Source organism: Coloeus monedula (genome assembly GCF_965178545.1).
Source record: "Coloeus monedula genome assembly, chromosome: 11".
Classification (NCBI taxonomy): domain Eukaryota; kingdom Metazoa; phylum Chordata; class Aves; order Passeriformes; family Corvidae; genus Coloeus; species Coloeus monedula.
The window spans coordinates 909,084-925,535 of NC_138791.1; the positions used below are offsets into that span (position 1 = coordinate 909,084).

Consider the following 16,452-nt stretch of genomic DNA (forward strand, 5'->3'; position numbering starts at 1 on the left):
ATCAGAACTTAAACCAGACACTCTGGACAGAGGATGCTGGAAGGATTGTGTTGACTTTGAAGAGGTCAAGGTCAGCAGACATTGTTCAGTTTGGATTTCATTGACTTCACTGTTCTGATCCATGCCTTGACTGCAGGGATGAGCTTGTAGGGTGAAGCAGGGATTAAGGAAAAGGATGTTTTTAACAATGGACAATCATGACATTTTTAATATGTAGCAAAATGCCACACAGATCACTATGTTAGAGAGTCCTGATTGGAAGTATCAGCACCTTGGAGTGATTTTTAATTGGTGACCAGAATGTAAGGAAGGTAGCTATGGCCTAAGAAGAAATGTTACGTGGGTAGTGTGTCAAAAGGCAGAAAAATTGCTGTCTCATTTTCTTTCTGAACTGTCTTAGTGTCAGTGAACACCAGGCTGTTTCTTCATTTCCAAAACTCCTCAATCATCATCTTTTATTCACTTCTGGCATGAACATTCTATCCAGTATCTTTTTGGAAAGCAAGAAATGTACTGTGGAAAACTTATGCAGTGATAGGGAGGTAAGCTAGATAATATAACCAACAACTCTATCTGTAATTCTGTACCACCTCCCCCATTCCCAGCCCATTGCAGCTTCATCCTACAAAGTGCCCAGGTAGGCCAGACAACATGACTGTTCAGTATTTCACAAGCTAAAATCCATCATGTCTGCAGTGTCAGTTTTGCTTGGACAGCAGCAAATAACAATCCTAGACAAATTTTCCCTTAATCTCACAATCCCATTTCAGTAACGGGCTAGGAAATCACATTTTCATTTAAATATAGAATATAAAATCACATGTTGAATGTCTTTCAGACAATTCAGCTATATTCTAATAGTAACAAGTGAAAGCACATTAAAAGAAACCAGATTTTTTCAGAACTATTTTTTCCAAGTTCCTTTTTATGACAGACCTTTAAACTTCCTACATGATGACACTTACTTGGCACTGCATTGATCCAGTCTAATCTAGGTGATAATGTGTCTCACAAGAGTTATTTTTCAAAAACAAGTAGTTTATCAAACCCATTGACAGTTATGTTTTCAAATTATTTCCATTTTTCCCTGTTAAAATATTTGCCTTGCTTTTAAATAGAAAACCCCACGGAGCCAAAAGGCAAGTGGTGCTGTAGGCAGCTGTGCCCAGAAGCCATCACAGCAGTGACCCCTCAATAAGCTGCCAAGCCACCTTTCAAGCAGTGAGCCTTTGCCACCAGCAGCTGAGGAAGCTCAAAGTGCCCCACCAGGACCCCCCATTTCCCAGCCTCTTCCAGCAGAGAGTGGGGAAATGCTGCTCTCAGTCTCTTTCCTGGTGTAAAACTTACCTAAGCCTCAGTTTGGATGTTTGTAGTTGAGAAAAGCTTCACTAGCAGGACTTCCTTTCAGGGGGTGGGTGAGGTGGTTTTGCACTGGACATGACTCAGAAAGCTTTGTCACAGCCACGGGAAACTGTGGAAGCTGCGGCTGCAGCTCGGGAGTTCATGGCTTTGATTTGAGTTTTGATGACCAAAGAGAGATGAGAGGGCAGGTCCCTTCTGTCTGGGGAGAACGGGAATGTGTTCAGGAGAGAGGTGAGAAGGCGAGGGGTACCAGGGTCCTGCAGCTGTTACCAGATACGGTGGGGAGAGGGTGAGGGAGGAGAGGAGAGAACACCTGGGGAGACCTGGGCAGGAGGGCCTGACCCCACAGGGCAGAGGGGATTTCAGGGGTGTCACTCCTCTCAAACACCTACAGATGGTGAGCTGTCAACATCAGGGGCAGCCACATCATGCCCACTGTCTCTGCAGGCAGGATCCTGATGGAGATAAATAAAAACTTCAGAGCCTCATTTGACTTTCATAAAGCTTGATTAGAGTAGCAGAGCACTCAGAGAGAATTGCTGAGCACTGGGCAAGCTCAGAGCCCGAGCCACATGCATGGAATCCACTTGCACAGTTACTTTTGGGAAACCAAGAGTGTTTGGGTAGATTATCCCAGGAGCAGCTACGGTGGCAGATAACGTGTTCTCCTGGGAGGAACCCTCAGTGACAGAAAGATGAGGAAGAACTCGAATTGTCAGGAATAATTTCTTTGTGGAAGAGGTTGTTAAACATTGGAAGGAGCTGCCCAGGGAGGTTTGGGGTCCCTGTCCCTGGAGGTGTCCGAGGACACCCTGGAGGTGGCACTCAGTGCTCTGGGCTGGTGACAAGGTGGGGATGGGGCCCAGCTTGGACTCAATGGTCTGGGAGGGCTTTTCCCCCCTAAATGTTTCTGTAGCTCTGAGGTATTACGACACCTTGTTTCATTTCACAGAGCAGTTCCTACAGATGAAAAAAGGCAAGGGCCAGGACTATGGTTTGAGGAGAGCATTAATTAGGTCGTGTGAGAATCCATCTCATTAAATCTCACCTTTTGAAACCAGTTATGTCCTTTTTGTCCCAAGTTCAGCTGTTCTTCAAAAATAACAGCTATAAAAGCATTCTGTGAAATTTATTTTCTGGACCCCGAAGTGTTGATAAATTGATTTAGTGTACAGCAAGTCACAGAGGTTATCAGAAGTATAAGAAAAATATGCAGGAGAAAATATTTTTTGCTACATTCCTCTCTGCTTTTACTGGCCTTGCTCTTGCTCATTTGCTATTCTGCTCACTGTTAGTGACTGAAGGGCACCAGCTCTGTGATTTAAACAACACAACTTGCCCAGGAAAAGAGGAGAACATCTCACTCTGTTTGCACGTGCTGGCAGCAGGGCGTGAGCACTGGGAGCATGCAGAAAGTCGAACTAACACTTGTTCTTTACTTGTTTGACATACTGTGGAAACAGAAGCTGCATTTCCAAAATAATTGCTGCATATGATCAATTTTTCATTATGGTGGAGTAAAGGGCAGCTAATGTTCCAGGCAGAAAGTACAAAAATAAATATGAAACTCTATGTAAGGGCATATAAGAAATGAAAGGAACCTCCTGCTTTGGGTGGCATGGAGAAAGGTCACAAATAGGACACAAAAGGTTGAACTTATGAGAGTATAAAATTTCTGAAGTCTTCATTTTTGAGGGTATCATGCCTTCAAATCTGGAAGAAGTTTTTCTGCTCTTTAAAATGGGATATCCCTTCATGAAGGTAGATGCTGGTGCCGGGAAATCCCACCCAGCTGTGGTGTTTGCAGCAGGGTGACATTTATCAGAATGCTCCTGGCTCTCTTCATAATCAGTCCTCAGAGCAGCATGTTGCCTGATTTTCCTGAGACACCTTTCCTTTTTCCAAGGAAAGTGCAAAAGTGGTTTGATTGATGTAGGTCACGTGCTGTGGTGATTCCCCACTCGTTTTTTATTTAAAACACAAAAATTCCTGTAACAAGAAAAATGGTTCAGCCTGCCTGGGGTAGCAGGATTTCTGGGGCAGTCACAGCTCATGGTGCTCAGGAGCAAAGTTGTTTGATACTGACTTCAGATATTCTTTTGAACAGATTTGCTTATCAAAAACATGAGGAAAAAAATTCTTTTGGCTGTGCTTAATAAGATCTTCATGAGATGTTCAAGTGAGGTATCAAAGCCTGTCTGGATGAGTCACTCAGTGTGGGACACAATCCTTTCCAAGCTCATCCCAGTCAGTTTGCCAGAGGGTATCAGTGCAAAATGTGCTCTACAGAGCACACTCGACAGCAGCTCTGTGTGTATAGATGGTGGCCATCCACTGATGGGAATATTTTCCATCCTTTCTGCTTAAGTACGCCTCTGCTAATTTTAAACTTGCATTTGGGTGGTTTTTATGCAGTTTCTCACATTTCTTAAAGATTCCATAGGATTTGTCTCTGACAGTAGGGTTTCCTTTTTTGTGCTGTCTCCTGTTCTTTTTTTCCAATCAAAAAGCACCAAGTATTGCTTGTACTTCCCTCACACTTCAGAGCTTTGGTGCTGGAACAGTCCTGCAAGTTACCTAAGCAGTAGCATCCTTTTGAGATTGATCTCAAACTTGGATAAAACAGGTGGCAGAGACATTTCCTAGTAACTTTAAGAGACATATTTCTGGTCTCACTCTACACCTCTCTGCCAGTTGCTTTACACATGACTTGGTTCTCAAGTTATTTTGTGGAAAGACTAAATAAGACATGGCTTTATTCTAGTAGCTTAAAACATTATTTTCATTCAATGAATCCTTTTCAATAGAAAGACAAATGCATCTCAACATTATTCCCGAAGTTTGAAGAGCTTTGTCTTATTTAAGGAGCTGCCATTTCCTCTGTAATAATAAAAATCACAAATCCTCACCTTCCACCAGCTGAAAGGGCCACCTGTCCGTGGCCCTCCCCAGCCCAGAGGAACGTTGTGGCCCCTCTCCAAGCCCTGCCTTGTTCTTCTGTGGTGAAAATCTCATTCGTTTTGCCAATAGTTGTGCTCTCCTTGACCTTTAGTGAAGGTGTGTGTGCAGACATTTGCAGGAGACAGGCATTTCCTGACCCAGGTGATCTGATGTCAGGCAAAATTAGGCAAGATCATGGCCCTGCTGGGACAGGAGTCAGAGTCTGTGTCTCACTAATTACCTGGGCTGCACATGCAGGCTGGGGCCGGGGTTATTTTGGCTGCAGCAGTGGAGGGTCCCTGGCCCCAGGCCCTGTGGTGCTGGCCCTGCGTTGATCCCATTTCCGTGGGAATCCTGTTGGGGGTGGGATGATTTCCAGATTTCAGTGTAGGTCCTTTCAGCACAGCTTTGGCATCGAGGGCTGCAGAGCTCTGGTGGCTGAGCCAGGGCTGGGCAGTCCCTGACCCCACGGGCATGGAAATGTGGGGTCCTTTGGGAACTCAGCTGGTTTGGGTGCTGGGAACCCAGGACATAGCACTGAGCAACTCAGGGGCAGACTCTGAGCTGAGAAAAGCCTGCCTGGGTGTGAGCAGTGTTTCTGAGCACGCCAGGCACAGAACCAGCTCTCCATGTGCCCCCACAGCAGGGTGGGACCCCCCAGGACCCCTGGCTGAGGCAGCTCCAGGACCACAGCAGGACCACGGAGCTGGAGCCAGCCCCTGCAGCTCCCAGGCTGCAGCTGCCACCCTCACATGGCCAACCCTACACATTCCCTGCAGAACTAAAGGGGGAGAGAAAACTTGTTGTGCTCCTAATGGCAGTGCCCAAAGGTGCTGCATCTGCAGATAACATCAGCAGGGAGAGCCAGCCCGAGCTCTCCCCACACAAACTATTTCCCAGAGGCAAATGGCAAAGGGAGAGAGAGGGAGAAACAAGTACTGACAGTTTGCTGTAGGAGCTCAAAGAAAAAGTGGACAAAGCTAAAAGAACTCCAGCTCTTTGTCTGCGTTTAATCCAGTTCAGAGCATTCACTGGTGCATACAGATTTACTTCCCATGGCTTATGGAGCTGGATATAGTCATTTGGTAAGAAACAGGGGATCTGGGATTTAAATTTTGTGCCCTCCAGGCTCTTACATTTTAGGAAAAGTCAGTCTGTAATGTACCTAAAGTTTTAATCTAGTGTAAAAAGTATGAGCTGCTGGATAATCCCCTCAAAGAAACAAATCCTGATATAAAAGGTGAAGAAGGGTTTCTGGTTTTATCACAGACCAAGTTTTAAAGGGGAGGGTGCTGCTTTTGGCTCATGGAAACCAAGGAAAAGACTGTGGCCTGCTGTCCCTACCCAGAGAATCCCATATGACAGGCACTGATTCATCAGAGGGTACTGGAACAATACGATAGTGTTAAAATACCACCATGCACGTATTTCAGTGTGAAACAAATAGTCCAAGCACCTGCTATCAGAGCACACTAAAGCTATCAAATCACCCTGGCAGGGCTTGCTTTTGCTGAGGACAGACGGCTCCAGTTCCACGTAGCCCATTTTCTACAGGCTCTGGAGTCAATTCGTCGCTTGCTGCCTTTGCAGAAGACGGCCCTGAGAGCCCAGCGAGGAGGATGGATTTGTGTGCAAGAGCAGAAGCAACAGAAGGGGTTGTGAGGCACAGGTGGAGAGGCTGGGTCAGAGGGGGCAGACCTGGAGGGGAAAGCTCAGCGGCGGAGTGCAGGGACCTAGATGAGGCAGATGTGCCAGAGGGATTCCAGCAGGGAGGACTGGAACCCCTGGCACCTCTGACAAGTGCAGAAGGAAAGGGAGAGGTAGCCAGCAAACCTTAGGAAAATACAGAAACAATAAATGGAAAAGAGAACAATGAAGTAGCACTTTCTCATCCCTCTGCTCCTTCCCGTCCCCCTCCAAGTGTTTTTGGACCTCTGGGAAGGACCCCCGGCACTGGGGCTCGGCTGGTATCGCTCAAACTCCTCTTCAGGCAAAACCAGACCTTTCTGTGCCGAGTGCCCGTGCCCAGGCTTAGCTGAGACCTGCCGAGCAGGGCTGGCTGTGTTCGGCGTGGTGTGGCCGGAGCAGGAGCCCAGCCCGGGACACTGGACACAGCCCAGCCCGCTGGCTCAGCTCCTCGCCCAGGAGCGCTCATCCCTCAGAGAGGGCTGGCTGTAAATGGGATGCTAATGAAATAAACCAAAAGGCAATTTAGGCTACTTAACTACACTTCGGGAAAAAGCCCCTGCCTGGATAGATGACACATGATGTGTTTTGTGTTAATGTTGCAGCCAATTTGGCGGATCCCCACTGCAGGCGAGCTGGAAATATTTTGTTGCAAGTTTGAACATCGTACCAGGATGTAAGGCCAGCCCTTTCTACAAGGGCAGTGATTGAATTAGGGCTGAGAAATGTATCCCTGGCTAGTTTCAATTTAAAAAAAAGAGAGCTTTTAAAAAGGTACAAATGAGGCTAAAGGAATTTATGTTATTTTTCCGGTTTCTGTGCTATAACTCCTTTTCCATCTCCTCATCTATCTTCGAAGTGTCCTGCCTTATGAATGAGTGAGCAATAAAAGAAGTATGCAGTGGCTGAGAGAGAAACTCAAGATAACAAGATAAAGCCAAAGCTTGAGCAGAAGTTAAGGTGTAGATCTGAATGTGGAAGTTTCTCACATCTGAGTTTTAGGGCAGTCATTAGATAGTTTGCACGAGGAACTGATTTAAATCCAGTAGCACAAAACGTGGCCTAGCATGTGCTGAGTTCACCTGTGTCAAAGGCTTGGACCTGTGCTTTCTAGGGCTGTGATCCTGTCTTCAGACCACGCGTGCTGACAATCTGCTCACAGACTAAAATAAAAATAAAGCTATTTCATAGAACCACAGAATGATTTGCATAGGAAGAGATCTTAAAGTTCATCTGGTTCTAAGCCCATCCCATGGGCAGGGACACCTTCCTCTCTGAGAGATCAGTGCTCTCTCCTTGCCACCCCCAGCTCCCACTGCGGTTTTAGGCTCGAGGTCCCCACACACATGTCCAGCCCTGCAGCTGGACTTGGCTCCTTCAGTGCAGGCATTTTTCTGCTGCAAATGGCCAGTGGCAGTGTCTGCTGTTTCCAAACACCCAGAACTGAAGGGAGAGGCTGTAACAAAGGGTTATTTCCAACTTCCATATCACTGACCTCCCTCCAGCCTTCCCGGCTGCCCAGGTTTGGAGCTGCATGGATCAGCTGGGTTTTCTCAGGGGAAAAATTATGTGGCCACTCCCTGAACCCTGATAATCCCTCTGGCTGGGCTTTCCAGTGCTGTTCTCTGCCAGGTTAGGCAGAATTTCATCATCAAAATTATTATGGCCTCTTTCAAGTACAGGCCAGTGGTAAATTAATTGCTGGAATTAGGTGTGTTTGCTTGCGTGATCCCAATGTCGCTGCTGCATGGGGTCAGCTGTGGGGCTCAGGACACAGAGCAGGAACTAAGCTGGTCTCCAGTTTTATTTGGCAAAGACTGGGCTGATAAACAGCAGGGGAAGATACAGGGACAGAGTTTCAAGGGATTTGAAGGAAGGGAAGATGAAGCTTACTGTCTTCGAAAGGAAAGTAGTGACAACTCAGGCATGAGAGACCCCTGCAAGGGAGAGGACACAAGACAGGCTGGACAGAGCCGTGATGTTGAGGTGTTTGAGATGCTTTATAGTATGAAAGCAGTAGAAATTTTTTAACAAGAATTGATGACAAAATGTGAAACCGATTCCTCATCTCTACCTTCACCCTTTATGCTCTAAGACAGACCCCTGCAAGTTTTCTTGCAAAGTGGCTGTGGTGTTTGTGTGCTCCGTGTGACAGGAGGCAAATTACTTCAGACCTTCCAGAAGTGTGCTTGACTGTGGTGTATCAAAAGTAATGCTTAGATTTCCAAACTGGAGCATTAAGTTGTAACATTTAGAACTGCTGATGGCTGTATGACTAAATAATCATCTGTTCTACACTGCTGATTAATGTGAAACCCACAGGGGGATGGGCACTGATAGAGCTTATCTGTTTGTTCCTCTCCTGCTCCACCTTATGTCATTTTCATGTGCAAGGACTGAGGCGCAGTTCGTTTTTGAACCTTTGTTTACAAAAGTAAAGTTGTGGCCCCTGTTGTTGACCTCTGCAAGCATTCTGCGAGGGGCATCTCATGTAAAGGTGTGATTTTCTGCCAGTTCCTAATTTCACTGCCCTGTGCCCAACATTGCAAGACCAGACAAATATGAAGCACTGGGCAATCATGTTGGAGCAAAGCTGTGGCTGAGGAGGGTCCCATTTTAGCTTTGGTCCCTTGGCTGGGAGGTTAGGCAGAGTTATCTTCCCTGCTGAACTCGCAGTGCAGAAGGGGAATCAGCTTCACGGGCAGAACTGGTTCACACTGATGAGCATTTGCCACCTGGGACAACAGCGTGACCTGTGTCTGGTGGCAGCTCCCACTGCAGAACCCACCTGTCCCTGAGTGTCACCCGGTGTCCATCAGACAGCCCCGGTGTTCTGGGGAGAGTCTCTCTGGTATTAACGCATCCTTCTTTGTTCTTCCCACCACAGATCCTGGAAGAGAACATGAAGTTAGAGTGCAAGTGCCACGGGGTCTCGGGATCCTGCACCACTAAAACCTGCTGGACAACCCTGCCCAAGTTCCGGGAGCTGGGCTACATCCTCAAGGACAAGTACAACGAGGCCGTGCAGGTGGAGCCTGTCAGGGCCAGCCGCAACAAGCGCCCCACCTTCCTCAAAATCAAGAAGCCCCTTTCCTATCGCAAACCCATGGATACAGACTTGGTGTACATAGAGAAATCCCCCAACTACTGCGAGGAGGACCCGGTCACGGGCAGCGTGGGCACGCAGGGCAGGATGTGCAACAAGACGGCTCAGCAGTCCAATGGCTGCGACCTGATGTGCTGCGGCCGCGGCTACAACACCCACCAGTACTCGCGGGTGTGGCAGTGCAACTGCAAGTTCCACTGGTGCTGCTACGTGAAATGCAACACGTGCAGCGAGAGGACAGAGGTGTACACCTGTAAGTGAGCCCCTGCCCGGGCTCCTCCCAGCCTGGGATACATTTGCACATGCACTCAGTGTACCTGAACGGAACTGTGGGGAAGAGCTGCTCTCCCCGAAGAAATGCTGATGAATGGAGCCCTCTCTTCTCTTCTCACGTTTCGTTGCTTATGTGGATACACATTTCAGACTCTTATAAAGTCAGCCAAGAAACAAAAACAAACAAACCCCACCCGGGGCCACCAGACACACAAAAGAGAGAGAAAAGGATCATCTCGGTGAGCCTGCACCTCGAAAGGAAGAAGCGTTGACTGCCTTGCGGAGAGACACCAGCCAGGGAGAAACCTCTGGGTGTGGCAACTGACTCTCGGTTTGGGAAAGAGATGGTCAAACACTTCTGTGTGCAAGGAGCAGGGAGGGGTCGGGGAGAAGTCCCTGAAAAAGGGCTTTGCACAGGATGGGATGGCCAGAGCCTCCCTGTGAATTGCCCGAGGGAGTGTGTGGATGGCACAGATTTAGGCTTCTACACTGGTGAAAAGCTTCTACTGGTCTTGCCCATCTTTCCACTTCTCAGCACTTGCTGCAGCAAGATGAACTGTGGAAGGGTTCTGTAGACACTGCTTTATCTGCCTTTCTCGTGTGTGTGTGTGAGCTGCAGATTTTAGCACAGGGATTTGGGACACTTGGGCATAATAATAGCAATATTTAACAATTTATTCAGATAAAACTAATATTAATTTATTTAATTAAAAAAAAAAGAACTTTACCAACCTTTTTGGAACTATTCTGCAATTAAAGTAGATAGCTGGCTTTCTTTGTGGAATAATTTTGTAGGATCAGCAAGGAAAAACTGGAGCTGTATATATTGTTCTTGACTAGGATATTTCTATTAGTTGGACTTGCAGGATGTGTTCTACAGTACTGGATATTTGAGGACAAAAGCTGGCATCTTTATATATATGTACATACACAAACACACTGTATTTTGGGGTTTTTGTTTGTTTGTTTCCTCCTGTTTGCTGCTAGTTGTCTGGAACAAAAGTGGAGTGGTAGGGGTTACAAATCTTTACCAGTTTTTGTGTTGGTTTTTTTTTTTTCTTCGATTAAAGAAAGAAGCATTAATAAAATCCGGTTTGGAATATGTCTAAAAATAAGAAAATCCAGACAAAATTCCATCTTTTGGAAAAATCAACCATAGGATAAGAGAGTATATTTTGTAAGAGACTATTTTTATATAAATATTTTATTTATACTACGTCTGCTTGTTCAACCTGTACTTTTTCTCAAAACAGGCATACAATTTGTAATTCTTAGGCTATTTAACAGAGAAAGGGTAATTAGTTTGTGAACACAACAGCAGCAAGCTGGATGCATTCAGCTGCAATTGGTGGATGTGTCAGAAAGCAGAATGAACCTTCTCTCCGGATGTGTGTACAAACTGGCTCTTTTCCTGCAGCTCAGTTTGCAGAATATGCAAAACAAGAACAGGGTATGTAGCATCAATTTTGTCACATGGCTAGAATTCATGATTGGTATTAACTGGATGCTCATTTATCCCATTCAAGAAAAAAAAAATCCGAATTAGCTTCCCACATGCGTCAGTCATTAAACTGTGGCGTTATGACTCGCAAATGTGCTGTGTGTGCTGTCAGTTAAACCTCTGCATTGTGCTGCTGTCAAATCTGATTTCCATCAGGGGAAGACTGTAGACTGTGACTGTAATAACTTGCATGACACACATCGTCTGATTCTCATAGATAGGATACAAAGCTTACTTTTTGTCCAGCTCCTTTTGGCATTTACATTATTCTTTCCCCCCAAAAAGGCCAGAGCCCAAAAACTCCAGAAAAACATTCGGACAAGTTTAAAGAGGCAAATTTAAAGACTGCTCACTTATTTTTCAGAGCCCAACTAAGCTGTTTTGCATTCCCTTTATGGTGTTTCCTTTTCATCACTACTGATTTCCTCAGACATTCGAGTGGTAAATATTTCTCTGCATTTAGAATAATTCTGTTCCTCCTGCTTAACTAATTTGTGATTGATAAAATAATATCTCTAATTTTAACACTCTTTTTCACTGGGTAAGAAACATGGCCCAGCATTACAGAAGATATTGCACATTGTCTGGGACAGATCAGATTCTCTCCTCCTTCCAGACTGCAGGATGTCCCCAGTTAACGAGGCTTCAGCGATGGGAACGTGTCATTGACTCCCTGCCTAGCAGCAAGTGCCACCAGGAGCAGGTGGGACAGGTCTGCCCTGTGTGCACTGATCCTTCTCAGGCAAAACTCCCACCTAGCACTGCGAAAACAGAGAATTTCTGAGAAGGGGAACAGAAGCATCACAAAAGATGCGGCAAAGTTTGACAACCCACTTGTTAGGACTCGGGTTTTAACTCACTTCTTGTATATACATTTACTTCAGAACACAAGCCCATGCAGTACCTAATCCTAGCAATGGATAGTCAGGGTTAATGCAGTTTCTTTGCAGACCTGCCACTTAACGCAAAATAGAATTTTTCTTCAGTTCAGACACCAGAATGGGGTATCAAAATAAAGTTATTAACGCAATTTACTTTCAAACTTATGACTTGTCAGTATAAAAGCAAATTTTTATTGGTCATTGAGTCACTGCTTTTAGTCCTTCTAAATTCCACATGACAAGATATAAAATGCAGCCACATACAGTAGGGATGTTCATTACAACTCTGTATTACGGTCTAATAATTCAGATCTGACTTTTACTCTTGGAATCTCCCCCCCCCAGTTTGTATTGGGTTTTGATTTAGTGAATACCGTATCATAGTTAAAACTGTGTTCTCCTCACTGATTAGAGTTACTTTACAAATTATTACTTTTGCAGCATGTTTTTACCATAGAAAATTAATGTGTAAAACTCCTGCTTCCTGTAAATTTCCATATGCAGTGATGTGCCATGTACAGCTAGCAGAATAATTATTGAAGGACAAATATCTTTAAACAGTTTTACTCACAATAATAAAAAACTGGATGCACAAGGAGTTCAATTTGGTACACATTTTCCCTATATTTTACAATATTGCTGGTGAGAAAATGGAGAGAAAAAAAGGAACAAAATGTCGGTTTGTTTAATAACTGAAATAACAGTTGGGGAACTATGAATTAAAGAGCAAGGGAAACCAAATGCTGCATTCAACCAGAAAGTATTCGGAAATTCAGCTGTGTCATCCCAGCTAGGAGAAGTCTGGCCCATCAGAATGTGCCATGAGCCTGGAGTTAATTGGTCATTCGCTAAGTGGGCTTGAATGGCACGGAGAATAACCAGGAGAAGGGAGAAGATTTACTGGTTTGTAGCTATTCCTCCCCCTGACAACAGTTTGGGCTTTGTGCTCGGAGATAGAAGAGCTCTGTTTTCACGTGGGGAAGAGCCACACAACGGCACTGAAATGCACACAAGTGCAGGACAATGCAGCCCTCCAAGGAAAATACATCTTTTCATGTGTGCTGCCAGAGGAGCGCGGCGCTGCTGGGCACGGGGAGAACCTGGATGGGGCTGGAAAGGAAACACAGCCCAGGAGCAGGGGCAGGAGTGGGAGGCAGAAGGGAAAAAGCCTGGCTGCAAGTTGGGAAGCTGCTAATTATGGAGTCTCCCTTCCTCATCCCATAGTGGAACCCCAGTTTGTGGAAATGAAGCTGTTCTGCCTCAGGATTCCTAAGTAAGTTTTAAGGACTTCACCTGTTGGCCTTTCTAAAAGGACAGCTAACCTGAATTCACGCACTTGATACTAGAAGCACTTACATAAAACATGGATCAGTCAGTGATTAAGTTTTCTTTGCCATGTATGCACAAAGCTAATGGAGATATGTCTTTCAACAGTGATAATTAAACTGAAAACATCCTTAAAATGTACTCTTAAGTGGCTCATTTGGTAAAGTTATTGTAAGGGGACACAGTAACTTAGAAAAGGCAAATAATGGCTGCATACCTTATTGCACAAGGCTCTTAATGAACTCTCCTGTGGATTGCAAAACTGTTTTTAACTGACCACACTTTAAAATCAATTTGTTAAACAGAGAAACGTGGCAGACTGCAGTCAGGGTGCACAAATTCAAATTAAGATGCTGCATAAGTATTTCTGACAATATTTTCACATTTGTCATTATAACAGACAGGAGGAAATACCCACTGTGACTGTCCCAGTGTGCATATTAACCAATGCTGCCCCTCGTCCCCAGCTTGGAACCAAAGAAGCTGATGGAGCAAGAAGGTCTCCAAGTCTGAACTGCAGGGACTCTTGGTGGATGGAAAGTTGGATATGAGCCAGCAGTGCCCTGGCAGCCAGGGAGGACATCCCTGTCCTGGGGGGCACCAGGCCCAGCATGGCCGGTCGGGCCAGGGAGGGGATTGTCCCGCTCTGCTCTGCACTGGGGCTGCCTCACCTTGAATATTGTCTCAAGTTTTGGTCAGCACAATATAAGAAAGGTCTACAGCTATTAGAGAGTGTCCAAAGGAGGGCAATGAAGATATTTAAGGGTCTGGAGGGGCCGTACAAAGAGTAGCTGAGGGCTCTTGGTTTGCTCAGCTGGAGAACCGGAGACTGAGGTCAGAGCTCAGCGGGGGCTGCAGCTCCTCCCGAGGGGCAGCACAGGGGCAGCTCCGATCTCTGCTCCCTGGGACAGGGACAGGACACGGGGGAGCGGCTGGAGCTGGGCCAGGGCAGGGTTAGGGTGGATATCAAGAAAAGATTCTTCCCCAGAGGGTGCTGGGCACTGCCCAGGCTCCCCAGGGAATGGGCACAGCCCCGAGGCTGCCAGAGCTGCAGGAGCCTTTGGACAGCGCTGCCAGGGATGCCCAGGGCGGGATTTGGGGTGTCTGGGCAGGGACAGGAGTTGGATTGGATGATCCCTGAGGGTCCCTTCCAATTTAGGATGTTCCATAATTCTAGCTAGGAGACAGAAAAAGACATTTGAAAGATAAAGAAACTGAGGGCCTGTAACAGACAGGGTGCAACCCAGAAATCTTTGGAATACAGAGGAAAAAGCATGAGAAGGAAAACCCCTGAACAAATCAGTGCACGGAAGGCACACCACTGAGTCCACTGGGGAACAGAAAGGGCTTGGCAGAATGGACAGATCGCAGCCAAAGCTCAGCCTGCCCGCTTGCTACACAGCCACAGTGCAATTTCATTTGGATCAAGCCAAGTCCAAGCATCTATTCCCTTGAATCAACAAGAAACCTGTTTTGTGAGTTGTTTCTCACACTAAAGTTTTTACTTAGCAACTTTTCTTTTGCACATGGGCCCATGGAAATATGCACCATGGACATCACATACAGCGTATTTTTGAAGCTATTTAAATCCTACAGAGAATGCTAAATACTCATCACCTTGAGAAAGAAGTCAGTGGAGAAAGACAGAGAAGATCTGGTGCAGGCAGTAGTGTTAGACCATAATGCCATCACACAGGACTGGAATATATGTCATTTACTTAAAAAAAAAAAGAAAAAGTATTTTCTATATATATTAAAAAACCTCAGGATTATTCTTCTTGGCCTTCCCCAATGCTGTGATGTCAAGTTGTACAAATGTTCTGCGCTGAGCCTGGTCTCAGCCAGCCACTATTATCCCTACAAACAGACAGGAAATCAGGAGACACAGAGCCCAAGAGGGTTGGCCAGTGGGCACAAAGGCAGCCTGTGAGAGAATCAGGACTGCGGCCCAGATTTCTCAGCTTCTGCCATCCTGTTTTAAGGAACTCAAGTAACGACTGATTCGCCTCCTTGTATGAAATTCATATCCAGATTTGAGAGTTTGGGAGATGTATTCACTGCATGCAGTGATTTCCCTGCATGCTCTGTGTAGCTGAAGAGAGGAGACTCCTTCCCAGGCTCATTAAATGCTGAGCACACAGTAATTAATATAACCTCCACATTAAGTATGAGTCATGCACCAGGGAAATGGAAGAAACCTGGTCTCATGTTTTGTCTCCTTAAGTCAAGTGATTAGCAAAGCTGGGAGGCAAAGGAGATAGCAGAGCAGGCTTTTTGAGTGAGATGTGGACAGCAGTTCCACAGGGAACAAACAGCCTCTGGCAAGCTAAAACTCAGCTCAAAGTCTCCACAAAGCAGGGGCACATTGCTGTGATGCCACAGCCCTGGAAGCATAGAAAAAAGTTAAGGAAAGTGTTTCATGGGACAGTGTTAAAGCACATGGCATTTGCTGCCACCGAAAGAGGGGGATGAGAGGTGACTCACTGGGGTCAACCAGTTGCACCAACTAAGTACAAATTGTGAGAATTAGAACAGAAGCTAAAAAAATAATAAATGGATTAAAGCCTTTCTGAGAAGTTAGAAAGGCAATTTATCTGCTCCTGTCTCTCCTTTTGTGCTCAGCTCGGGCCCCTGTCAGAATATTTTGACGCTTGCCCATCTTTAGTCGTGAGCCACATGAGCTGAATTCAGATGAAACAGTAAAGAAAAAAAGCATCCCAGAATATATATTGTGTTTATTTAGGCCAGAGCAGCTTGGACGACAGAGCAAAATCAATCAGAGCCTAAAAGGAAGCTGGCAGACTGTCAGTGCCTCGGCACATCCAGGCTGCACTTCCTCAGAAAGACAACAGAGAGGGGCTGGGAAACTCTTGGTGCTTGTAACATACCCTTGGTTGATATAATAACGAGATGAGATAAGGGGACACATAGACCTGAATTAATGGCTACACACCAAAGTTGTCATTTTGATGACTTGTTTGGGCAGGAGTGGCAGTGGCCGGGTGATAGATTATTCTCCCTTTATCCTGCCACAATGACATCTGCTTTATTCACAGATCAGCCACCAGTTGCTACAACAACGCCAGTGTGCTTTAGAAAATGTTGTTGAGCTGCTGAGAGAATCTTGGCTACCCATTAGCAAAATGTTAACTATGCAAAACCAAAGAGCGTTTGGTTTTGTTGTAGGAAAGAAGTCAATGCTCTGCAATAACTAAGAATGTCAAAAAGAATTTACATTCAAAAAGTAGAGAAGGGGTTTAACCCATGATATCACCATGATTCAAAAATCCCCCTGGAATTCATTAGTGAGACATTAGGTCTGAAGAATAGAGAAAATAAATGATGAGTTTTAAAAAGAAAGAACAAATACACTTTCC

The 16,452-nt window shown here is 45.6% G+C and overlaps 1 protein-coding gene across 1 annotated transcript in view; it reads left to right on the forward strand.

Annotated features, from left to right (window-relative positions):
- Positions 1 to 9,355, forward strand: part of WNT7A (Wnt family member 7A) — a gene marked incomplete at both ends in the record, with an annotated part of 31,493 nt that extends 22,138 nt beyond the window's left edge. Inside the window, one exon of the mRNA XM_082288631.1 lies at positions 8,876 to 9,355. Coding sequence (XP_082144757.1) covers positions 8,876 to 9,355 — 480 coding nt within the window. The remainder of the gene's footprint in view (positions 1 to 8,875) is intronic.
- Between the last annotated feature and the right edge of the window lie 7,097 nt (positions 9,356 to 16,452).